General features: G+C 34.5%; 3 protein-coding genes across 9 annotated transcripts; all 3 read right to left on the bottom strand.

Moving 5' to 3' along the window:
• Window positions 1-1922: 1922 nt before the first annotated feature.
• On the bottom strand, window positions 1923-17240 carry LOC107859643 (PH, RCC1 and FYVE domains-containing protein 1). Of its 4 annotated transcripts, none has more exons than XR_007052417.1 (13): window positions 17190-17240; window positions 16256-16342; window positions 15463-15552; window positions 15276-15350; window positions 14957-15148; window positions 11950-14037; window positions 10648-10794; window positions 10085-10475; window positions 3869-3897; window positions 3566-3769; window positions 3376-3478; window positions 3177-3274; window positions 1923-2402 (listed from the first exon to the last, which is right to left on the bottom strand). XR_007052417.1 is itself a non-coding variant. In XM_047407090.1 (9 exons), exons 1-9 carry the CDS (start codon window positions 17238-17240, stop codon window positions 9436-9438), a joined length of 3261 nt encoding a protein of 1086 aa, XP_047263046.1. In that variant the 3' UTR covers window positions 9176-9435. The 4 variants fall into 4 exon arrangements, 2 of the variants coding, with proteins under 2 accessions (XP_047263046.1, XP_047263047.1); XR_007052416.1 differs by having other exon boundaries at window positions 3385-3478; XM_047407090.1 differs by lacking the exons at window positions 1923-2402; window positions 3177-3274; window positions 3376-3478; window positions 3566-3769; window positions 3869-3897 and adding an exon at window positions 9176-9556 and having other exon boundaries at window positions 10066-10475.
• Window positions 3652-8138, bottom strand: LOC124896036 (pentatricopeptide repeat-containing protein At1g06710, mitochondrial-like). Its single transcript, XM_047407097.1, has 3 exons — window positions 4645-8138; window positions 3869-4099; window positions 3652-3769 (listed from the first exon to the last, which is right to left on the bottom strand). The coding sequence occupies exon 1, from the start codon at window positions 8040-8042 to the stop codon at window positions 5094-5096; it is 2949 nt and encodes a 982-aa protein (XP_047263053.1). The 5' UTR covers window positions 8043-8138; the 3' UTR covers window positions 3652-3769; window positions 3869-4099; window positions 4645-5093.
• On the bottom strand, window positions 15518-25223 carry LOC107859642 (pentatricopeptide repeat-containing protein At1g06710, mitochondrial). 4 transcript variants are annotated; one of them, XM_047407095.1, is made up of 8 exons: window positions 21730-25223; window positions 20954-21184; window positions 20651-20854; window positions 20470-20563; window positions 20262-20359; window positions 17190-17230; window positions 16256-16342; window positions 15518-15552 (listed from the first exon to the last, which is right to left on the bottom strand). In XM_047407095.1, the coding sequence occupies exon 1, from the start codon at window positions 25125-25127 to the stop codon at window positions 22179-22181; it is 2949 nt and encodes a 982-aa protein (XP_047263051.1). In that variant the 5' UTR covers window positions 25128-25223; the 3' UTR covers window positions 15518-15552; window positions 16256-16342; window positions 17190-17230; window positions 20262-20359; window positions 20470-20563; window positions 20651-20854; window positions 20954-21184; window positions 21730-22178. The 4 variants fall into 4 exon arrangements, with proteins under 4 accessions (XP_047263051.1, XP_047263050.1, XP_047263049.1 ...); XM_047407094.1 differs by having other exon boundaries at window positions 20461-20563; window positions 20651-21184; XM_047407093.1 differs by having other exon boundaries at window positions 20651-21184.
• Between the last annotated feature and the right edge of the window lie 1022 nt (window positions 25224-26245).

The following is a 26245-nucleotide window of genomic DNA, read 5'->3' as shown; positions in this document are numbered from 1 at the left end:
TTCTTAAGAAAAAATTTGAAATTGAACTTATACGTGGGTCACCAATTTAACATATGTCTCTAATGACTTTGTAGAACATAATTTACATGTCTTATATTATAATACATTTTAGATAACTTTTTCATTATTTAAAATATTAAAGGATCAAACTAAGTGCACAATCATGCAAAAAAGTGGACAATATAAATAAATGAGTTGTGCACTAAAAAAGTACACAATAAAAAATAATATATTGTGCACTTTTTTAATGCACAATCTATAAATAAATGGATTGTGCACTAAAAAAGTGCACAATCTTTTAAAAAATGAACAACCATTAAAAAAAATAGATTGTGCACTTATTAAGTGCACAGTTCATGAAAAAATAGATTGTGCACTTAGCCTATTTTGGTGTTTTTTTTTATATGGCATACATTGATATTTTTTTTAGTTGTAGTACATATTTTGATTCCGGAGTTAATGATGTATTTTGGCAACAGTTACAGTCGGAAAAGAAGTTAATGATGTATTTTGGGAACAGTTACAGTCGGAAAAGAAAGATATTGCTGGCAAAAAGAATGAAAGTAAACTGACTGTGAAAAATATTGGTGGAACGTGAAGAATGAAAGTAAACGTGAAAAATATTGGTGAAGCGTGAAGAGTGGAAAATATTGATAGAACGTGAAGAGTGTAAATAGCCAAGCAGAACAGTTGACCGATTGGTATTTCAGCCCACACTATATAACTGTAAATCCTAATTTTTCGGTTTTCACCCTAATTTTTCGACGGATATTTCTACGTTTGTTTGTTGAAGTGAGTTTTCTTTGATTTTCTTATGCCATTAATTTTTTTGTATGTTAATTTGTGATCAATACTCTCCTTCGTGGATAATCTGTGTTTATATTACTTTTCCATTGCAGCTGTTTTGCTGTTGAATGTTGTGTTATATTATGCGATTTGACTCGTTTAGTACTTTAGACTGTCGAAATATTTGATTGTAGATAACTTTTTTTCCTATTCCACCAACGCCATATATACCAACATGCAAACTTCTATATTCCACCAACGCCATATATACCAACATGCAAACTTCTATATTCCACCCAACCATCAAACTTCTATTTCTACAGATCCATTTGAAGTAACTCTATATCTAAAACACGAAAATCTAGTCCAACGGATGCCAAGCAATATCTTCGACACGAGAATCTAGTCCAACGGGTGCCAAGCAAGAGGTGTGTGGTTCACCCTATTAGACTTGTTTTACAATACTTTATCAACAAAATATCTATTCTATTCAATCAGTTATATGTCTAATAACGTCTCAAATAAAATTAGTGACTAAAATAAAATTTTCAGACAAATTAATCATATACAGTGGCACAAAAAAAATTAATAATTTACAGTTGTCTATTTTTATTTTTACATGTTTTTGATATGAACAGTTCTTTAGTTGAACTCATACAGTAATATAAAATTAAAGGTACCTCTGGACCTAGTTAATAAGATGTTAGTGGAGTGTTTGTAATACATTACTTTGGTTTTTGTTGTAAAAGGTTTATTTATTAATACAAAAATTTAAGTTATGTAATTGAAAGTTCTAAAATGTTTTTGGTAAAAGATAAATGGTTTTCATTTTTTTCTTCTATATACAATTTGAACCATCTTCTTTTTTTTCTCAACAATTATCAATATTAGTTAAGTGAAATAAAATTATTTTTCTTAAAAATCTTCAATATTAGTTAAGTCAAATAAAATTATTAAATTAGTCATTAAAATTTTTTGAAGACTCAGTATTTTGGAGGCCTAAAACAATAAGTTTTAGGCTCGAGCCACCCGTTGAGATGCCGGGGTGAAAGGGTCCGCTAGATGCATCATTGGGCTGCAAAAAAAGAGAATAAAAAGAGTTGGAGATATTTGAATGATTGGCGGTTGTGAATATATTTCGTGGTAACAAAAATATATTGTTCTAGGTATATCAAGGTTCAGTGTTCGCTTCATATTTTGTCTGACCAATCCTTCTTAATTCTTGTCGGACATATAAAATTGTCATATTGTAGATGTAGTTCTTTTACAAGTGAAGGAGAAAATCAAAAAAGCATCATTAGCCTAAAAACAAAAAATCTCTAGTGTTCACTGTTGTAGGAGAAGTAAAGATCACAACATTGTTCAGGTATTGTCCCTTCCTTCATTATCGTCATTATCATGTATGCTTTGAGAATATTCAACAACTGGTTGTACTTCTGTTGGCAGTGTGAAGAACATGTAACATCATTACTTGACGTGGAGATGTGTCTGTTCAGCACTTTATCCCAACATCTTACCCTTCCAGGACGCTCTTTTCCTAGCACTCCACCAGTCGCATCATTTGTAGAAATTTCAGACTCAACCATAGTAGTTCGACCCAATGTTTGCTCAACTTACTAAACACGTACACAATCCAGAAAATCTTTGTCAACATTTTATCCGCACAAGAATAGTTTAACTAGTAGGCAGCATATACTAAAAGAGAGTAGAGTTTTCAATAGAAGAAAGACAAAATTAGCATTTTCTACACAGATTTTAAAAGATTGCTAACTTTCCATGTTATGAATATTAGCAACTGACAAAAGAAAAGGTATAAACATCAAAGAAACAAGTGTTGCAAGTAAAACCGGAGATGAGTCAATTTGTGGCAGTGACACCCTGTACTTGGGCTTGTTGTGAGAAAGCACATATGACTCAGCCACCAGACTCGGTTTTGGGAGAGAAGTGATAATGACTCGAAACGTAGGTAACAAATGGAACATACACCATACAACAGAAACTATCCTTTAAAGCATTCTCCACTTATGAGCTACATAATCATAACCGTAGCAAGACACTATCAAACCTAAGGTTTCAAACATGACACCTGACCCCATCAAGTCTTCTCCTCCTTTCTTTCTTTTTCCTTGTTTTATTAATTTTGGGCTCAATCACGATTACATTTCTGGTTGAGGTGAAATTAAAAACATATGGTGCAGCATCACAAACTACAACAGTTTGTTCAAAGGCACTGAAACACACCTGAATTTACTCCTACAAAGTGTAGCAAGAGCTCCTCCTCAAATAACAGACTTACGATCTCATGCTGTTACCAGCAATACAAACTCATGCCAAGATGCAAATAATGATTCTATTTGTAGAAGAGGTAAAGAGCAAGGAGCGCAACTTACACATATTTCTCTTGCCTCCTCACTCACATATGATCCTTGTTTCTTATGCGTATAAGATACAGTTGTACTCGTCCGGGCTTTATCCCCATCACAGCTGTCTATGTATGGAAAAATTAAGATGGAATAGATTAGCTAAAGTAGAAGGAATAGTTTACATGGTTAGCAAGTTTAATTAGTAAAATAAAATAAACGAGGTTACATCTTTCACCATTTCAGTCCTCCTTCTAGAATTAGGTTTGGAACCACCGGCTGTGAGGAATGGTTGCTTATTCAGATTTTTCAGCATTTCTTTTACACATATTCTAACAACAAGAAGACACCTCAAAGTCAGATATACAAGCGAATAAGCATATAAATACGCATCTGGATGTGAGTAACTAGATAAATACCTGAGTTTCTTCTTTAGCACAGTAGTTCATGGAAGAAGTCCTTGATCCCGAGCAATACCTATTGGAACATTATCCATAATCTTATCTTTTCTTTTCAGTGGGTCGTTGAACACTCCCCTTCCTAATTGCAGCCCACTTCTCTCCAATAGAGTGATAAACATATCTTTGTGCAAGTGGCTCAGGTGTCATAAAACAAAAATGGGGCTTCAAAAAAAAATTGGTTAAGTCTATTTTTCACATGCAAACAGCAAATTGAAACGCATTTAAAATAAAGATAAAATATCAAAAACAATAAGCTTAAACCTTTATGACATTGTCAAAGCAGTGGTTGAAGTATGCCTTAGGTAGATCCGACCATTTGTCAAAGCAAATTGGAAATATGGAACACTCAGCTGTTGAAAGACCACATAAACCTCCGAGAAGGCCTCGTGCTTCACCAATCGGCTGCCCTAGGTAATCAAGAGAACCTCGATAGATTCTCCCGAGATAAAGTTGACACTTCTCTAGTCCACAGTTTGAGCCATTCGCGATCTCCTTGTGAGCATTTCATTTTGAAAAAAAATTTTAGAACAATTGTTGAAAGAAGCAGAAATAATATGTAATGTTCAATAAGGAGAATAGCAGCTAGCATCTCTCTGTCTCATATCTTTGTTTTTATTTGCTTATCATTTAACCGGAAAGGAAAAAAAAAGTTCCTTATCAGTGTCAGTAGAAAATTATCTTCAGATCAATGGGCCCTTCAATAGAATCAACAGAGCTACTTCATATGCCACAACTTCAACTACCACCACAACAACAAGAACTACTACAAGAAATGACAAGTGATGGTCCAAGAGAAAGAGTGCCACATACTGAACCAGCTTTCAAACACAACTATAAAAAGGTTTTTTTAACTGTATGCATGGATACAAAAAACAATCACAAACCCCATCAACTACAAAGAAAATAAACCTAGGGCATGGGCATAGTTCTGTAACTTCTTATTGATTCTCTGATCTATGTTCCAACATGACATGGTGCCAGATTACCTAATTCAAAACAGCAAATGCAGAAGATGTAAACGAGAGGAAGACGATTACCTATTGCATCTACAGTTCAAGGATGCATAGACTCGCCTCTACCACACTTATTGGATGGTGCTGCCTGTGAAGTAACCTGAACAGAAGGAGTCGCTTGTGTTGTGGCCTGAAATGAAGGAATCTGTTGTGATGTGGCCTGAAATGACGGACCCAACTGTGATTCCTGCAATGCCATGCAATTTGCAGAGGTTACCAGCACCCTTCACAATTTGCCCCCCTTTTTTGTGGTGGTGCGCCATAGTTTGCGAGAATACCAGTTACCGCATTTGTTCCCTGTAGGTGTGGATAGTCGCTTATTCAGCTGCTGGAGCAGGTACTAGGTCATAACAGGGTCAAACTGCAACCTGCCAACTAGTGCAGCTCCAAGAATGTTTATCAGGTGGTTTATCAGGTGCACCAGCAGGTAGTGCCTTAGAATGGAATAGTCTCAATGTATCATTTCTTGACCTCTAAAGGAGCTGAATGGTATTGGATTTCGATGCATGTAACATGTAATACATGCTCTCAGAGAGTTCAAGTGCATTATCCCATTTGTTCATACTTATTAAACCCTTAATGAGGTTAACAAAATCCGTCAGCTCTGGCACTGCACCTTTCTTTATCATGTCCACGTATAATTCAAATGCCAGATCAATTTTGTTTGAAACAGAAAGGCACTCGATCAAAGAAGAGTAAATTTTCTTATCAAGACGTGGAAATGAAAAAGATGACGATATCTCTTTAAGTAGCTCAACGGCAAATTCAAGTCTTCCAGCTTTTTGATAGCTATCAATCAGAAGCCTATAAACTGGAATAATTGGAAGAAAATTGTTGTTGCTCATGTCCTCTAAAATACCCAGACTGATTAAGTACTCACGTCTGAAGCCTTCAATAACCTTAAGATGGCCGGCCATGTGTTTTGGCCAACTTGTTTGTTTCATTTCCTCTAGGAGTTGGAGAGCCTCATCCAAAAGTCCTGCAGCACAACAATGCTTTATTGCAACTGAATAGGTGATGTAATTTGGCGCACAACCCTTGTTGCCCATCTTCTCAATGAGTTCAAGACATGATTTCACTTTTCCAGCTTTGCCAAATCCATCAATCATTGCAGTATAGGTCACAACATTTGGATGACAGCCCTTTTCTTCCATCATCAGCATAAGTTTAGAAGCTTCATCTATTTTACCAACTTTACAAAGACCATCTACCATCTCTGTGTATATAACAACATTTGGGGGACAAGAACTCTCGAGCATTTTAGACAAGACTTTTACAGCAAGATCCAAACGTTTATCCTTAAATAGCCTATCAATTAGAGAGCTGTAGGTGTAAATGCTCGGACTATATCCACGTTCTGACATTTTAGCAAATATCTCCTGCGCATCATCTAGCTTACCAACCTTGCTAAACCCATCAATTAATGCATCATAAACAATATGATTTGGCTCACATCCTTCCGTTAACATGACATCCAAAAGATTGTGAGCTTCTTTCACCCTGTGTGCTTTGCACAAACCATCAACCATCGCTCCAAATGTAACAACATTTGGCTCCTTATTACCATCAAGATCCACCTTGAAGTACAAATCTACTTCCGAGGTATCTAAACTCCCTTTCATTCTTGCATAGATCTGGCAAGCCTTCTCTATGTGTCCAGCTTTACAGTATCCATCAATCAAAGCAGTGAAGGTGACGACATTTGGGATGCATCCTTGCATTAACATTGATTCAAAAAGCTCATTAGCATCTGAAATTTTCCTTTGCTTGAGGTAAGCATGGATAATAGCTGTGTGAGTCACTACGTTAGGACTACAACCGTTTTGAATCATTTCATTCAACCAATTACGAGCCTGTTGAGTAAGGCCAGATTTACAAAAGCTATCAATTAAAATTGTGTAAGTATAAACATCTGGAATAATTCCATTCCGCTTCATTTCTTGGAACAACAAGAATGCCTTGTCCACTTTGGAGGCATTACAAAGAAAACCAATCACTTTTGAGTATGTACTGACATCAGGTACAAAACCTTTGCTCATCATTTCCTTAATAACACTGAAAGCATTCTCATATTTTCCACACGCACAAAGACATCGAGCAAAATTGACCACATTGACTTTATTCAGCACTAGTTTAGCATTCAGCATTTCACTATATACATTTTCAGCCAATTCTAGAACTTCCTTGCCTGGTAACTCCTCATTGCCGCAAATACCACCAATCAATATGTTGTAAACTACATATCCTGGCTTACAGCCACAGCCATCCATTTTTTTAAGCAATTTATAGGCATACCAGTAATCTCGTGATCTACAAAATGCATGTACAAGAGAATTAAATATTTTCTGACCTGGATAACAACCTTCAGAAATCATAAGATTCAGAACCCTCTTGACGCGACCAAGTTTTCTCTTGTTTAAAAGTGCACAAAGCAAAACTTGATATGTTACACGGTTAGGAATACACGAATTAGTCCTCATTAGGTTGAGAAAATTCATAGCTTCTTCAAAGAAAGAACCTTCACATAATCCTGAAATCATATTAGTATAAATCACTGTATCAGGCACAAACTCTTCCTTCTCAATTAAATCAAGAGCTTCTCTCCATTTACCCACTTTACACAACAATCGCGTAAAGCTATTTATTGTACACTTATCCATCTTAAAGTTCAATGCTGACATCTCCTTGTATATTAGAGATGCAGTCTCCAATCTATCTACTTGCAGAAACACCATAATTAATGCATTATAAGTCACACCCGACGCTTTGTACCCACAATCCTTAAGCCTCCCTAGCTCCTGCAATGCTAAATTCCACAGCCCATTCTTGCAACACTTCCTTATCAACACATTAAGCAACTTTCCAAGCACTTCCCTATCATCTTTCCCTATATCCTGAAACAACTGTTCTGGCACACTATCGCATCCTATTAAATCCAACAAAGCATCATAAACAGATGCATTATGCACATAGCCAATTTGTCTACCAGCCCACTTGAAAAACTTCACACCCAATTCAGAGTTTCCTATATTGCTCAACACATTAACCACTAAACCAGGATTGAGTTTCTCCCTAAAAAACCTAACTTCTTTCTCAGTTTTCTCGCCAAACCCATCATTACTTTCCCTAATAACATCTATTAACAAGAAAGCATCATCTGGGAACTTACCATTTTTCTCAGTTTTTGAGCTACCCAAGATTGAATCTTGCAAAAAACCCAATTCTTGAACTGAAAAAGATGATTCTTTTAACTTCTTTTCTTCTTGTTGTACCGTAAAACATTCATTTTCTGTGAATTTCAATAGTGGGTCAACCAAATTATCGAGGCTACTGTCGGTGCAGATGAATCTTGAAGAGAATTTGAAAGGATGAGCAAGGAGAATACGAGTGGGAAGAGCATACTTGAAGAGCTTTAAGGTCATTCTACGGCTAAGGGGTTGTTAAGGAGGCGCCGGACGACAACCTTGGTGGTTTAAACGACAAGTGAAAGGGAGTAGTTTGCCAATACTACAAAAGCACCCCACTCAATTTAAAAATAAGTTTTAAAAATTTAATTTCTATTTTAATTTAATTTAATATAATAAATAGGGAGAGAGATTAATGTGATAAAATAATAATAAAGATAATATAAATTGGGATTAAATATAAATAATATTCCTAAATAAATTTAGTTTAACTATTTTTTTTAGTTAGTAGTATTTCTTTTAAAGGGAAAAAGGTAAATGTCATATTTCATATGTCACATGATAGGTGAAACATGAAGAGATTAATAGGAAGAAAAAATCATTAATGTTAAATTGAGGTTAAAGAATAAATGAATATAAAATAATTAAATTATTATTTTTTATTTAATATTTTCTTAAATGACGTGCAGAATAAAAATACGATAAAGTGAAATGAACGTGAGGGAGTGTAAGTATTGTGCACACGAGTTTTATATTTTTTTTTATTCTGTATTATTTAATATCATAATAACAATATATTCAGAGTAATTTATGAATGAGGTTTGAGGAAGATAGATTGTATACTTTATCTATGTCTTGAAAGGTGGAGAGATTGTTTCGATAAATCTCGGTTTAAGAAAAAATAATTCAAAACATAAATTTTACGACAGTTAAAGTAATAAAATGGATAAATAAAAGACCTCCCTAACCTCTTCATGATCTTTATTATTAATATCATGTTTAAGATAACTTTATATTCACTCTTTATGTAATAATAAAATGGGCATGAAATGTGATGTGTGATACACTTTAATACACTTGAAAAACATACTTGAAAGAGTACAAGTTTCTTCTATGCTATCATTCTATAACAACTCTAATGTCATTTTGAAAGAATTTGAACAGTCCATTATAACAGTATGGTGGTGTTTGTGCTTTTCATCGAGTATTTCTAATCAGCATATAAAAATATGGCAAATAAAAAGATAGAGGACCAAAGATAGATTGACCAAAGATAGAGGACGAGCGTCACAACTTTTAATTTTCTTATATCGATCATTAGTTACTTAATTGTTGAAATAATATTTACAGATTTAGAAGACGTAGAAACGTGTCCTAAGTCACAAGAATTTAAATTAAAACATCACTTTAGAAAATGTTAGAAGACAAAAATCAAAAGATCAATTCCACTTCTGACATAATAACAATAACCTTGTGCGAAATGAGGAGTAACTATTTGATAGACCTTCCATATTCCTTTGACAATATAAAATTGCACTTTCCCCTCACATGCTAAGCACATTAAAAGTGATTAAAACGCACCTTCTATTGTAACCATGTTCAATTTACATTGGCATAAAAAAGAAAACAACTATTTCTTCAGAAAACCTTGGTTTACATTTTCATATCCTTCAACATCATACTTTTTGTAAACAGAAAGCTGGTTTTCTTCCCACCATTTTTTTGCTTCCTTCTCAGTAAACTTTTTCCTACTGAAAAATTCAACCAAAAAGTCATTTGGTAAGACATATTAACAAAGAATGCTGACAATTGGCAAATATAATTTTAGCATAAGGTGGATCAAGAATTAAGCCAATAGATGTCCGCTTTTATGATCAATGGCATAAAAGTAGAGCTGACGTGGATGCGAAGCACCACGATACACACATGGAGTTCAACATTAATACGTCAGGGGTATCCGCACTCACCGTCAAAATATTGTATTTGCCGTTGCATAAGTGTTAGTTCCCCCAACTTGCAAAACCCAATAGTTTGGAATTCAATTTCAATTACTATATTATGAACAATGAGAAGGAAAAGAAGATCATAACTGGTAACTTCGTACTGCATTATGATCAGCTTAACAACTTTTCATGTCTAACATTTAAATGGTGAGACAACCCTACCTTCCAATGTGTTAGCCATGATCTTTGAACAGACCAAAAATGCAGAAAAGGTGGACAATTTTTCTGTATCATACAACTTATGAAAGGAAATATACCTGAACCTGACTCGCTTGAGTCCTTTCTTTCCACTTGGCAGCACTGTCAATGTAATGAAGACACCGAGCTGATACTGCTCCACCCATTCAACTTTTGATGTTCTGAGCTCGGCTTGGCCATGATCAGCTTCTTTACGAGATTCTTCTGCTGATTTGGAGTCCACATTGTTTTCTTTGTTGTAGAAGGATCTTAAAGTACTAGAGAATACAATCGGAGAGCCACATAGGCTATCAATGTTTTTGTCCTCTAGTTGTGTGTTTGCAAGAGGCACACATGTAGGCACAACAATTCGGTGTCCATTTATATTATTATGACTATCTGAATATGTTGATGTCATCTGCAGTACATTTGATATAGCTTGAACATTAGTTTCTGTTCCAGCAAAAAAGTTCCCCGACATTGCCTGAAGCTGCAAGTAGCATAAACAAGTTTCAGCAAAAAAAAAAAAAAATGAGGCATCCCACAGACGAATTATAGACAGATTCACGAAATAGTTTCTTTAAAAAGTTTGGTGCCATGGCGTGGATCAAATTGTTTTAGAGAAGGAGACAGACAAAAGAATTAACTCACAGAATAGTTACCCTTGATGTCAAAGCTTTTATAACTTCTTTTGCTGCTTTACTCTTGGAAGCTTCCTCTTTAGCTACTGACCAGGCTTCTTCAACTTTTTGTTGACTCTCTTGAATTTTCTCCTTTCTTGTTTCACATAATCTTTTAAGACTTTCAACCTACAGTATATATGCAAAGCAGTCAGAATCTTGACTCTAAGGCACCATAATTATAATTTATGAAGAATCAAACATTATATGAAAAAAGAAACATCATATTTCCATCTGATTAGCTTGAGAAGAGAAGCTGTTCATGTTATTCCACAAAAAATAAACATACATGTAAAGAAAAATGCCTTCTCAATGTCCATCCGCCTATACAAAGGAACATATCTAGGCATTCCATTCTGCAGCGGATGAATTGTGATCTCCTATATTGGAATCCTTCTTAAGTATTCTTTCTTCCCTTCTCACAATTTTCCTTCAGGGTATCATCCACTTAAATCACGTTAAACATGGTGTGGCAGCAAGTATGCACCACAATGGGCTCAAAGGATGTGGAGGAGGCATTTCAATTTGTTGGTATTGCCTATATAATCTAAATGAAATGCCTTCAAGGTTTGGATTCAGTATTTAGTTGTCTTTTATATGACCTCACTAACCAAGCCTTTAAACTTGTTTTAACAGGGTTAAAGATGAATTTGAACTGTAATGGAGTACAAAATAGAGAGAGCAAGTCGAAGGAGCGTGAACTCCTGAGAGACTCATGTACTGCCCCTTTTATCGGCATATTGAACACAGCCACAGAACAAAATAAATGAATAACAATAACCGCAAGCAACAAACATTTCCTATCCACACAAAAAGGAGGATATATTCATATCCCAGTGACCAGTATCACCTTCAAATTAAATTACCAACATCCAAGAAAAGGCCATAAAAATAACAGAAAACAAAGCACTAGAATAAAAAACCAAATGCAAATCAGGACTGCTAGTTGAAATGTTTTAACTTTTCCACACAGCATAATGTAGGAGATCACAACAAGGTATAACATCCCAGCAACGTGAATTCAGCAGTGTGAGTTGAGAAAATCAGCAGGGTAAGAGCGTCTATTAAACGCGAATCTCACAAACTATGAGAAATAAACATTTTGGCAGCGCTATTCATCTCTGCAGAATTTTTTTCCAGTTAAACGGTAAGATTCATGCTGAATTACTTCACACATGTACACAGGCAAAGCAACATTTATAAAGAGAAAGAGGGGCTCCTGTCTGATTCTGGCAAGTATAAGCAATTGAATAGCGATGTAAGAACACTGGATATTAACATTACCTGAGTTCTTAGCTTGCAAACTTCTTTGAACAGGATCTTGTCTGATTTTGGCAAGTCTTCCTCCATAGTTAGACCAGTAGGGGGGACAACTTTTGGTTCTACGGGAATCTGCTGCAAATAAGTTGGAGAAGCTGAAGCCAGCGAATTCCTCGGATGATGATTTTGGGTTCTCATCTGTCCATAGTCTCTTCTAAAGAATTCAGGACAAGGAACTTGGCCCCATCTTGGAAAACTATCCAGCAAGGATGTAACAGGATCAGAGAACTGCCTACTCTCCCCTAGATTGTTGACACCTCTCCTGTCAAAGCATTGATTGTTCTCAGTTGCATAATTTTTTGTCGACACCATTCGACTTGATGTAGTATTTGCCTCTTCACGCTCTACTTTCTCGCGGGTAACTGCCTTATGGGCAATTGGTAAGGGTCTTGGACTATGATTTTCAAGCGTGGATGTCCTGCTTGACTGAGCAATCCTCTGAAGTAGGAGAAAACATGGACCGCACACCCGAAAAGCTTTAGTCTTGTCAGGGGCAAGAGAGGCATTTGTGGTTTTCTTGCTGCAGCATGTGCGGCAGAAGAGAAGGCCGCAATTGTAGCAGTTTTGCTTCTTCCTTGTAATTCCGAAAGACATGCCACATCCTCTGCAAACTGATTGATCAGTACTAGAGGCAGATTTGTGCAAACATATGGCTGCTGTAGTACTTGACCCACAAGCGATATGTTCCACCTGTCTATCTCTCAGTGATTCAACTAAAGTTGGCAAATTTCTCTCTTTTGTATCTCCTAATCCTAACTGTCCATTTGCACCTTTCCCCCATGTGTAAACACTTCCCCTTGATGTTAGCACAGCAACATGATACGATCCCGAGGATATCTCTGTTACAAACTCTTCTCTAAGTTTTCCTTGCACAAGCACTGGCGATTTATCTTTGGCATCTGGATTGCCTAACTGCCCATGCACTGCACTTCCCATCGTATAAACTTTTCCTGTGCTAGATAGTGCAATGGTTAGGGTGCTTGCACAAGAAACTTGAATGAAATCATGATCAACAAGTTTTGCCACGCAGTTCGGTAAAAGCTTTGTCTCCTCACCAGGATGACCAAGTCTTCCTTTGTCTCCGTCACCCCAAGTAAACAGCTTCCCACCTGGATTGTTGAATTTAAGACGGTCAATAATGATTTCCACTACTGCAGCTGTATGCCATGGCCCACATGCAACACATTTGACCCGCAAACCTCTAAGCGACTCAACTTCTCTGGGCTGAGCAACACTTTGGAGATTCCCATGACCAAGAACCCCAAAAGTTCCATCTCCATAAGTAAACAATTGTCCAGATGTTGAAACGACTGCTGTGTGCCATTCCGCACAAGCAACATAAGAAATTTTTACACCATCCAGAGCACCACATATTCTTTTTGGTAGCCAATGGCTTCTCTTCTTTTCTTCACCTACTAACTCAGCACCAAAAGAGTTGTCGCCCCATGTGTACAGTTCACCGGAAGAGGTCACGGCACATGTTTGGTATTCCCCACAAGTGACAGATTTTACATGAACCCCGTAAAGAGAGTCAACCAATTTTGGTCGTGCAGTGTCCATATCATGTTTATGCCCAAGCCGTCCATTCTTTCCTTCACCCCAGCAAAAAACTTCACCTTGTTTGGTGACTAAGGACGCATGACTTCTACCAATGGATATTGCTTGTACATCAAGCATCATAGTGGACTCGAGGACTTTTGGTGACAAGGCATCCAACTTCACTTCTCCATCCCCCAAGCATCCCCCTTCTGCTCCTTCTCCCCAGATAAAAACATCCCGCAGTACATTCTTTCCAAATGGTCTTGACTCACTACTGGATGATGAAAGTGGAGCAAGCATGTCAGTTTGGATTTCAGTCCCAGTACAAGAGGCTCTATTCTGGCTTAAGTTATCTCGTTCAAAATATGACGAACACGACGTGACATTATCTGTTACATTATGCACACTCCAAAGGCTTGATTCCGAGAAAAAGCTTTCGGAAGAACATGATAAGCCATCAGTAAAACAACTTTCTGAAAATGACTGAGTAGGGCTCCCCGCTACGCTGCGAACCTTGATACAAACAAAAATATATCATTTTTAAGAGTAATGGAAAATTAAGGATGTTTTATTTTTAGTTCTCTCAGATAGGAAGGAAAGTATTTATTACAGTTCTTACATACATAGCCACAGAAGGACTGAAAGTATAAGAAAGATAGTTCTTGAGAAATAAAAGATTGAAATGCAAGTTTCTTTTTTAGTGTTGAACTCACAAACGAAAAGTAACTAATATCAAAGTACAGGTCCACTAACCAACAGCAACATTTGAACACAACGTAGAATATGACATCAAGTCGCATTACGGTGAAGCACTAATGAATAATGATTGAAGATATCATAAATATTATGAGACTTTTTGTTTAATCAATTACATACTACATTCTCGGGAAGCTTTAGAATCGACAATGACCATTGTTTATAAATACTCCTTTTCTCTCTAGTTATTTCATCCCGTAAAGATATGACATATGTACTCAACCCCAAAAATTAGCTCATGAGGGAGGATTGCCCAAGTCCTTCTAAGCAAACCACCCGTACATTCTTCACTCATTGTGGGACTCTAACCCATTCTAACACAACCATTTATTATTGCCAACACTTTTTATTTTTCCTGCCCGTCCTTCGCAGGTTTTCGAACAGATTTATTACAAATTCAGCGCCAAGTTACCACTCCACGAACAAGTACTAGATTGTGCACTGGAAACAGAAGCTTTTGAAGTAAATTCATGCCGTCAGGAGCTAATAGAACCGAAATCCATTCACATAAATCAAGTGATAAAGCTGTTAAAGCTAGTTTCCGGACAAGATTAAAATCATAGGACATTCTGAAGACGGAAGAAGATTGCACCCAGGGAATAATACAGCTACTTAATCCGTTAATCACCAGGTTAAGCATTGAGAACTTAATAAAACAATGACAGATGTCAAGAACCTGAGGTCTGATTGTCTTTGCTGAAAGTCCAAGATTTTGTTTCCTCCGCATATAACCCGCTGGACTACTGATGCAACTGTGTGTGCCTCTTTTGCTTTTCAGAGGGTCCACCATTCTGTGATGGTGGGTCATGGATATTACAGCTCTCAAGCCTACAAACCAAGTATCAGCCTGCATTTTGTCCTTGCAAATCTGAAAAGGAAATATAAAAGAAAAGAAATAACGACTTTAACAAAAGGATACGCAGAAATACAAATCGCGCACACATGTGCTGTTGTACGACATCCTTCAATTAAACTAGGAGTAATCGACAATTTACCAGATCAAGAGTGCGGTCACTACTTCCATATGTAAGTGATATGCACTGACTTTCCATTTCAGGCTGAAGGATAACCTTAATTAGAGAACAAAGCATTCTAGTCAAATAAAAGGAAATTTCACAGTTTAAGAATACATCTTGAGAAAATGTCATTTATATTAATATGAAAGTTAGCCTCACTGCTTACAGTATTTTGGCCGCGGATGACATTTGTGATTGAACTTAACCTCAGTTGGTTTTCCTTCTCACCAGAGTACCAAATCAAAAACTTTTCATCCTGGAAAGAAAGAAAAAAAAAACATATACTTCACCAACCATAATTGAAACGTCAAATGGCAATGATTCATAAAATAGAAAGAATGGGAATGATAGCCTGAGCTGTGGTGAGACATGTCTTGACTTGGTTTAGGTAAAAGTGAGAGTTCAGGAGGATAAACATATAGATTTCCTCGGTGGTCCATCTCAAAATGGACTTTCATAGAGACACAGCTTTGTCTTTGGAAGAACATATTAGACCTTTGTTTAAGATCAAGCACCAAAGGTTTAACTTTTCTACTTTATACCTTCCATGAAATGCAGAAGCCTAGACTATAGAAAGCTAAGAATGCAATCCCCAATATTAGTTTCAAGATTAATTATGCTTAAGCATCCACGGCGACCTTTTCTGGGCTTTTGACTACAAAATAGTTTCACATTTCTCAGCACATCCCAAATGAATCTTTTCTTTTAAGATGAACAAACAGAATATAGACAACAGAAAGACCATACGTAGTAAAAGAGGTAAAATTGGTTTGACTACACACGGACAGAGATTGAAAGTTTAGGATACAAGAGAGAATGTATCATCCTGCATGTCTGATTAATAATTAATAGCTCTAATCATAGATTAGTGCAGAACTTCTATCCAAGGTTACTATATTATTTGTTATGACGATTTGCTTGGTTAAAAGGCAATGAGATATGTTCCATTAAAACTTTACCGCGGATAATCTTAGAGGGTAGAATTTGGGCTTCCCTCTTCTGCCATACTTTAAAAGATGTGCCCCCTTCTTCAATGCAACTATTGCCTGGACATTGTTTGAGTTATAAAGTGACAGAGGGAAAAAAAAATATGTTAGTAGAATAAAAATTTCTACTGGTTAAAACCATACATGAAAAACATAGTTTAGGCTCTACACTTACCAAGAGATTATCTAATTAAAAAAAGATGTTAAGTCTGCTTGAACCTGATTATATGCTGATCTAGAAGACTCATGAGACGATGACGACAACAACAACAACAACAATCGTGCCTAAGTCCCAAACAAATTGGGACCGGTTATACGAGACAATCATCGAGAAATAACATTGATGAGCTAACTTAAGTTAGAAGAAGTTCTAATGATGTTGGTGAATGACCAAATTAGAAGCAAATCTGAAGGGAGAGAAAATGTCTAACAAAAAGCTCAAATGGGAACATCAAGTTTTCTATTGTCTTTCAAGGCCACAACATCATAAACAGTACTTTTACCAAAGTTTCTCATCATGAATCTCTGCAAGTGTTTGTTATACTATGATAATATATGTATCATCGGTCCTTAACACCTATATCGTGCTATAAGATTGAAAAAAAAAAGTTCTAAAGAAAATATTGCAAATAGTAAATAAAAATACATGAATGTCATAGGCATGTTACTTCTTCCTTATGAGACAATATAAGAGCTTTGAATGCCTTTATCACACAACTGTGATTATTAAAAAGAAATTGTCCTTTTCCACTTGTTAGTTAACATTACAAAACATATCTCTCTCTCTCTCTCTCTATATATATATATATATAAGAAGGGAATACAGCAAATATCAAGTTCCAAATCCAGGAAACAAAGAAGAATATACTAGACAGAACAATGAAACCAAGAAAAATAAAAAAAGAACCTGTTCAACAGCTCGATCAGAAGGATCAATGGTCAAGTGTTCTTCACCCATTATCCCCAAGAATCACAAGTAAGTATAAAAAAGGTCAGAGCCAAAACACACAACAAAAGAAGAACGTGAAATTCCAAGCAGATAACCTTAAAAGAAGAACAATGTAGGTAGGACTTATTAAGAATTGTGGGAACACTCAAAATATTATACTTGCACTTGCAGTGGAAAGAATATAAAAAGCTTAGTACTTGAAGCAAGTGATCTAAGATGAACAAGGTAGAAGTTGTTAAAGAAGAGAGAGAGAGGGGAATGAAAATGAAATTTTTCTTTTAATCCACTGTAATGAAGAATCAAAGTCATCAACCAACTTCTTTGTATAATTTCAAAATCTATTTGCAAAATATTTTGTTTCCTTTTTGGTGTTCCCTTTTTATTTGTCTCTCCAATTTAATTTATTTATGTTACTTTTATTTCGATCCATTTCAAACTTTTATTTGCGAAATATCTTCTTTCCTTTTTTACAATTTCTTAATTCTAATTTTTTATCTAACATATTAAAACTACAAAATTTAAAAAGATCACAAATTTAAAAATACCTTTTATTTTTTAAAGTTTTATAAAAAATAAAAACTAATTAAATAAATTAAAACGAATGAAGTATTTATTATTAAGTTGATTTTTTTTTAGGTCAAAATTGTTTAATTGTTTTGGTGTTCCCTTTCTATTTAGTACTCCAATTTAATTTATTTATATTAATCTTCTTTTCAATTCATTTCAAAATTTATTTGCAAAATACTTTTTCTCCTTTTTGGTGTTCCCTTTTTATTTGTCTCTCCAATTTAATTTATTTTATGTTACATATATTTCGATTCATTTCAAAATTTTATTTGCGAAATATCTTCTTTCCTTTTTTACAATTTCTTAATTCTAATTTTTTATCTAACATATTTAAAATTATAAAATTTAAAAAGATCATAAATTTAAAAATATCTTTTCTTTTTTAAAGTTTTGTAAAAAATTAAAACTAATTAAAGAAACTAAAACGAATGAAGTATTTATTGTTAAGTTGATTTTTTTTTAGGTCAAAATTGTTAAATTATTTTGGTGTTCCCTTTCTATTTAGTACTCCAATTTAATTTATTTATATTACTCTTCTATTTAGTCCATTTCAAAATTTATTTACAAATATTTTTTTTCCTTTTTGGTGTTCCCTTTTTATTTGTCTCTCCAATTTAATTTATTTATGTTATTTTTATTTCGTTTCATTTCAAAATTTAATTTGCGAAATATCTTCTATCCTTTTTTACAATTTCTTAATTCTAATTTTTTATCTAACATATTTAAAATTATAAAATTTAAAAAGATCATAAATTTAAAAATATCTTTTATTTTTTAAAGTTTTATAAAAAATTAAAACAAATTAAATAAATTAAAACGAATGAAGTATTTATTGTTAAGTGGATTTTTTTTTAGGTCAAAATTGTTTAATTGCTTTGATGTTCCCTTTCTGTTACTTTTATTTCGATTCATTTCAAAAAAAAAATTGTGAAATATCTGCTTTCCTTTTTTACAATTTCTTAATTCTAAATTTTTATCAAACATATTTAAAATTATAAAATTTAAAAAGATCATAATTTTAAAAATATCTTTTATTTTTAAAGTTTTATAAAAAATTAAAATTAATTAAATAAATTAAAACGAATTAAGTATTTATTGTTAAGTTGATTTTTTTTTAGGTCAAAATTGTTTAATTGTTTTGGTGTTCTCTTTCTATTTAATACTCCAATTTAATTTATTTATATTACTCTTCTTTTCAGTTTATTTCAAAATTTATTTGCAAAATATTTTTTTTCCTTTTTGGTGTTCCCTTTTTATTTTTCTCTCCAATTTAATTTATTTATGTTACTTTTATTTAGATTTTTTTTCCTTTTTGGTGTTCTCTTTTTATTTGTCTCTCCAATTTAATTTATTTATGCTACTTTTATTTAGATTTTTTTTTTCCTTTTTGGTGTTCCCTTTTTATTTGTCTCTTCAATTTAATTTATTTTTGTTACTTTTTATTTGCGAAGTATTTATTGTTAAGTTGATTTTTTTTTTTAGGTCAAAATTATTTAATTGTTTTGGTGTTCCCTTTCTATTTAGTACTCCAGTTTAATTTATTTATATTACTCTTCTTTTTAGTTCATTTAAAAATTTATTTGCAAAATATTTTTTTTTTCCTTTTTGGTGTTCCCTTTTTATTTGTCTTTCCAATTTAATTTATTTATGTTACTTTTATTTCGATTCATTTCAAAATTTTATTTGTGAAATATCTTCTTTCCTTTTTTACAACTTCTTAATTCTAATTTTTAATCTAACATATTTAAAATTATAAAATTTAAAAAGAACATAAATTTAAAAATATCTTTTATTTTTTAAAGCTTTATAAAAATTTCAAAATTTATTTGCAAAATATCTTCTTTCCTTTTTTACAACTTCTTAATTCTAATTTTTTATCTAACATATTTAAAATTATAAAATTTAAAACGATCATAAATTTAAAAATATATGTTATTTTTTAAAGCTTTATAAAAAATTAAAACTAATTAAATAAATTAAAACGAATGAAGTATTTATCGTTAAGTTGATTCTATTCTTCCATTATGACTCGAAACGTAGGTACCAAATGGAACATACACCATACAACAGAAACTATCCTTTAAAGCATTCTCTACTTATGAGCTACATAATCATAACCGTAGCAAGACACTATCAAACCTAAGGTTTCAAACATGACACCTGACACCATCAAGTCTTCTCCTCCTTTCTTTCTTTTTCCTTGTTTTATTAATTTTGGGCTCAATCACGATTACATTTCTGGTTGAGGTGAAATTAAAAACATATGGTGCAGCATCACAAACTACAATAGTTTGTTCAAAGGCACAGAAACACACCTGAATTTACTCCTACAAAGTGTAGCAAGAGCTCCTCCTCAAATAACAGACTTAAGATCCCATGCTGTTACCAGCAATACAAACTCATGCCAAGATGCAAATAATGATTCTATTGTAGAAGAGGTAAAGAGCAAGGAGCGCAACTTACACATATTTCTCTTGCCTCCTCACTCACATATGATCCTTGTTTCTTATGCGCATAAGATACAGCTGTACTCGTCCGGGCTTTATCCCCATCTCAACCGTCTATGTATGGAAAAATTAAGATGGAATAGATTAGCTAAAGTAGAAGGAATAGTTTACATGGTTAGCAAGTTTAATTAGTAAAATAAAATAAACGAGGTTACATCTTTCACCATTTCAGTCCTCCTTCTAGAATTAGGTTTGGAACCACCGGCTGTGAGGAATGGTTGCTTATTCAGATTTTTCAGCATTTCTTTTACACATATTCTAACAACAAGAAGACACCTCAAAGTCAGATATACAAGCAAATAAGCATATACATACGCATCTGGATGTAAGTAACTAGATAAATACCTGAGTTTCTTCTTTAGCACAGTAGTTCATGGAAGAAGTCCTTGATCCCGAGCAATACCTATTGGAACATTATCCATTATCTTATCTTTTCTTTTCAGTGGGTCGTTGAACACACCCCTTCCTACTTGCAGCCCACTTCTCTCCAATAGAGTGATAAACATATCTTTGTGCAAGTGGCTCAGGTGTCATAAAACAAAAATGGGGCTTCAAAAAAAAAATGGTTAAGTCTATTTTTCACATGCAAACAGCAAATTGAAACGCATTTAAAATAAAGATAAAATATCAAAAACAATAAGCTTAAACCTTTATGACATTGTCAAAGCAGTGGTTGAAGTATGCCTTAGGTAGATCCGACCATTTGTCAAAGCAAATTGGAAATATGGAACACTCAGCTGTTGAAAGACCACATAAACCTCCGAGAAGGCCTCGTGCTTCACCAATCGGCTGCCCTAGGTAATCAAGAGAACCTCGATAGATTCTCCCGAGATAAAGTTGACACTTCTCTAGTCCACAGTTTGAGCCATTCGCGATCTCCTTGTGAGCATTTCATTTTGAAAAAAAATTTTAGAACAATTGTTGAAAGAAGCAGAAATAATATGTAATGTTCAATAAGGAGAATAGCAGCTAGCATCTCTCTGTCTCATATCTTTGTTTTTATTTGCTTATCATTTAACCGGAAAGGAAAAAAAAAGTTCCTTATCAGTGTCAGTAGAAAATTATCTTCAGATCAATGGGCCCTTCAATAGAATCAACAGAGCTACTTCATATGCCACAACTTCAACTACCACCACAACAACAAGAACTACTACAAGAAATGACAAGTGATGGTCCAAGAGAAAGAGTGCCACATACTGAACCAGCTTTCAAACACAACTATAAAAAGGTTTTTTTAACTGTATGCATGGATACAAAAAACAATCACAAACCCCATCAACTACAAAGAAAATAAACCTAGGGCATGGGCATAGTTCTGTAACTTCTTATTGATTCTCTGATCTATGTTCCAACATGACATGGTGCCAGATTACCTAATTCAAAACAGCAAATGCAGAAGATGTAAACGAGAGGAAGACGATTACCTATTGCATCTACAGTTCAAGGATGCATAGACTCGCCTCTACCACACTTATTGGATGGTGCTGCCTGTGAAGTAACCTGAACAGAAGGAGTCGCTTGTGTTGTGGCCTGAAATGAAGGAATCTGTTGTGATGTGGCCTGAAATGACGGACCCAACTGTGATTCCTGCAATGCCATGCAATTTGCAGAGGTTACCAGCACCCTTCACAATTTGCCCCCCTTTTTTGTGGTGGTGCGCCATAGTTTGCGAGAATACCAGTTACCGCATTTGTTCCCTGTAGGTGTGGATAGTCGCTTATTCAGCTGCTGGAGCAGGTACTAGGTCATAACAGGGTCAAACTGCAACCTGCCAACTAGTGCAGCTCCAAGAATGTTTATCAGGTGGTTTATCAGGTGCACCAGCAGGTAGTGCCTTAGAATGGAATAGTCTCAATGTATCATTTCTTGACCTCTAAAGGAGCTGAATGGTATTGGATTTCGATGCATGTAACATGTAATACATGCTCTCAGAGAGTTCAAGTGCATTATCCCATTTGTTCATACTTATTAAACCCTTAATGAGGTTAACAAAATCCGTCAGCTCTGGCACTGCACCTTTCTTTATCATGTCCACGTATAATTCAAATGCCAGATCAATTTTGTTTGAAACAGAAAGGCACTCGATCAAAGAAGAGTAAATTTTCTTATCAAGACGTGGAAATGAAAAAGATGACGATATCTCTTTAAGTAGCTCAACGGCAAATTCAAGTCTTCCAGCTTTTTGATAGCTATCAATCAGAAGCCTATAAACTGGAATAATTGGAAGAAAATTGTTGTTGCTCATGTCCTCTAAAATACCCAGACTGATTAAGTACTCACGTCTGAAGCCTTCAATAACCTTAAGATGGCCGGCCATGTGTTTTGGCCAACTTGTTTGTTTCATTTCCTCTAGGAGTTGGAGAGCCTCATCCAAAAGTCCTGCAGCACAACAATGCTTTATTGCAACTGAATAGGTGATGTAATTTGGCGCACAACCCTTGTTGCCCATCTTCTCAATGAGTTCAAGACATGATTTCACTTTTCCAGCTTTGCCAAATCCATCAATCATTGCAGTATAGGTCACAACATTTGGATGACAGCCCTTTTCTTCCATCATCAGCATAAGTTTAGAAGCTTCATCTATTTTACCAACTTTACAAAGACCATCTACCATCTCTGTGTATATAACAACATTTGGGGGACAAGAACTCTCGAGCATTTTAGACAAGACTTTTACAGCAAGATCCAAACGTTTATCCTTAAATAGCCTATCAATTAGAGAGCTGTAGGTGTAAATGCTCGGACTATATCCACGTTCTGACATTTTAGCAAATATCTCCTGCGCATCATCTAGCTTACCAACCTTGCTAAACCCATCAATTAATGCATCATAAACAATATGATTTGGCTCACATCCTTCCGTTAACATGACATCCAAAAGATTGTGAGCTTCTTTCACCCTGTGTGCTTTGCACAAACCATCAACCATCGCTCCAAATGTAACAACATTTGGCTCCTTATTACCATCAAGATCCACCTTGAAGTACAAATCTACTTCCGAGGTATCTAAACTCCCTTTCATTCTTGCATAGATCTGGCAAGCCTTCTCTATGTGTCCAGCTTTACAGTATCCATCAATCAAAGCAGTGAAGGTGACGACATTTGGGATGCATCCTTGCATTAACATTGATTCAAAAAGCTCATTAGCATCTGAAATTTTCCTTTGCTTGAGGTAAGCATGGATAATAGCTGTGTGAGTCACTACGTTAGGACTACAACCGTTTTGAATCATTTCATTCAACCAATTACGAGCCTGTTGAGTAAGGCCAGATTTACAAAAGCTATCAATTAAAATTGTGTAAGTATAAACATCTGGAATAATTCCATTCCGCTTCATTTCTTGGAACAACAAGAATGCCTTGTCCACTTTGGAGGCATTACAAAGAAAACCAATCACTTTTGAGTATGTACTGACATCAGGTACAAAACCTTTGCTCATCATTTCCTTAATAACACTGAAAGCATTCTCATATTTTCCACACGCACAAAGACATCGAGCAAAATTGACCACATTGACTTTATTCAGCACTAGTTTAGCATTCAGCATTTCACTATATACATTTTCAGCCAATTCTAGAACTTCCTTGCCTGGTAACTCCTCATTGCCGCAAATACCACCAATCAATATGTTGTAAACTACATATCCTGGCTTACAGCCACAGCCATCCATTTTTTTAAGCAATTTATAGGCATACCAGTAATCTCGTGATCTACAAAATGCATGTACAAGAGAATTAAATATTTTCTGACCTGGATAACAACCTTCAGAAATCATAAGATTCAGAACCCTCTTGACGCGACCAAGTTTTCTCTTGTTTAAAAGTGCACAAAGCAAAACTTGATATGTTACACGGTTAGGAATACACGAATTAGTCCTCATTAGGTTGAGAAAATTCATAGCTTCTTCAAAGAAAGAACCTTCACATAATCCTGAAATCATATTAGTATAAATCACTGTATCAGGCACAAACTCTTCCTTCTCAATTAAATCAAGAGCTTCTCTCCATTTACCCACTTTACACAACAATCGCGTAAAGCTATTTATTGTACACTTATCCATCTTAAAGTTCAATGCTGACATCTCCTTGTATATTAGAGATGCAGTCTCCAATCTATCTACTTGCAGAAACACCATAATTAATGCATTATAAGTCACACCCGACGCTTTGTACCCACAATCCTTAAGCCTCCCTAGCTCCTGCAATGCTAAATTCCACAGCCCATTCTTGCAACACTTCCTTATCAACACATTAAGCAACTTTCCAAGCACTTCCCTATCATCTTTCCCTATATCCTGAAACAACTGTTCTGGCACACTATCGCATCCTATTAAATCCAACAAAGCATCATAAACAGATGCATTATGCACATAGCCAATTTGTCTACCAGCCCACTTGAAAAACTTCACACCCAATTCAGAGTTTCCTATATTGCTCAACACATTAACCACTAAACCAGGATTGAGTTTCTCCCTAAAAAACCTAACTTCTTTCTCAGTTTTCTCGCCAAACCCATCATTACTTTCCCTAATAACATCTATTAACAAGAAAGCATCATCTGGGAACTTACCATTTTTCTCAGTTTTTGAGCTACCCAAGATTGAATCTTGCAAAAAACCCAATTCTTGAACTGAAAAAGATGATTCTTTTAACTTCTTTTCTTCTTGTTGTACCGTAAAACATTCATTTTCTGTGAATTTCAATAGTGGGTCAACCAAATTATCGAGGCTACTGTCGGTGCAGATGAATCTTGAAGAGAATTTGAAAGGATGAGCAAGGAGAATACGAGTGGGAAGAGCATACTTGAAGAGCTTTAAGGTCATTCTACGGCTAAGGGGTTGTTAAGGAGGCGCCGGACGACAACCTTGGTGGTTTAAACGACAAGTGAAAGGGAGTAGTTTGCCAATACTACAAAAGCACCCCACTCAATTTAAAAATAAGTTTTAAAAATTTAATTTCTATTTTAATTTAATTTAATATAATAAATAGGGAGAGAGATTAATGTGATAAAATAATAATAAAGATAATATAAATTGGGATTAAATATAAATAATATTCCTAAATAAATTTAGTTTAACTATTTTTTTTAGTTAGTAGTATTTCTTTTAAAGGGAAAAAGGTAAATGTCATATTTCATATGTCACATGATAGGTGAAACATGAAGAGATTAATAGGAAGAAAAAATCATTAATGTTAAATTGAGGTTAAAGAATAAATGAATATAAAATAATTAAATTATTATTTTTTATTTAATATTTTCTTAAATGACGTGCAGAATAAAAATACGATAAAGTGAAATGAACGTGAGGGAGTGTAAGTATTGTGCACACGAGTTTTATATTTTTTTTTATTCTGTATTATTTAATATCATAATAACAATATATTCAGAGTAATTTATGAATGAGGTTTGAGGAAGATAGATTGTATACTTTATCTATGTCTTGAAAGGTGGAGAGATTGTTTCGATAAATCTCGGTTTAAGAAAAAATAATTCAAAACATAAATTTTACGACAGTTAAAGTAATAAAATGGATAAATAAAAGACCTCCCTAACCTCTTCATGATCTTTATTATTAATATCATGTTTAAGATAACTTTATATTCACTCTTTATGTAATAATAAAATGGGCATGAAATGTGATGTGTGATACACTTTAATACACTTGAAAAACATACTTGAAAGAGTACAAGTTTCTTCTATGCTATCATTCTATAACAACTCTAATGTCATTTTGAAAGAATTTGAACAGTCCATTATAACAGTATGGTGGTGTTTGTGCTTTTCATCGAGTATTTCTAATCAGCATATAAAAATATGGCAAATAAAAAGATAGAGGACCAAAGATAGATTGACCAAAGATAGAGGACGAGCGTCACAACTTTTAATTTTCTTATATCGATCATTAGTTACTTAATTGTTGAAATAATATTTACAGATTTA

Source organism: Capsicum annuum, chromosome 2, assembly GCF_002878395.1.
Source record: "Capsicum annuum cultivar UCD-10X-F1 chromosome 2, UCD10Xv1.1, whole genome shotgun sequence".
Lineage (NCBI taxonomy): Eukaryota > Viridiplantae > Streptophyta > Magnoliopsida > Solanales > Solanaceae > Capsicum > Capsicum annuum.
This window is presented reverse-complemented; position numbering and strand designations above follow the sequence as displayed.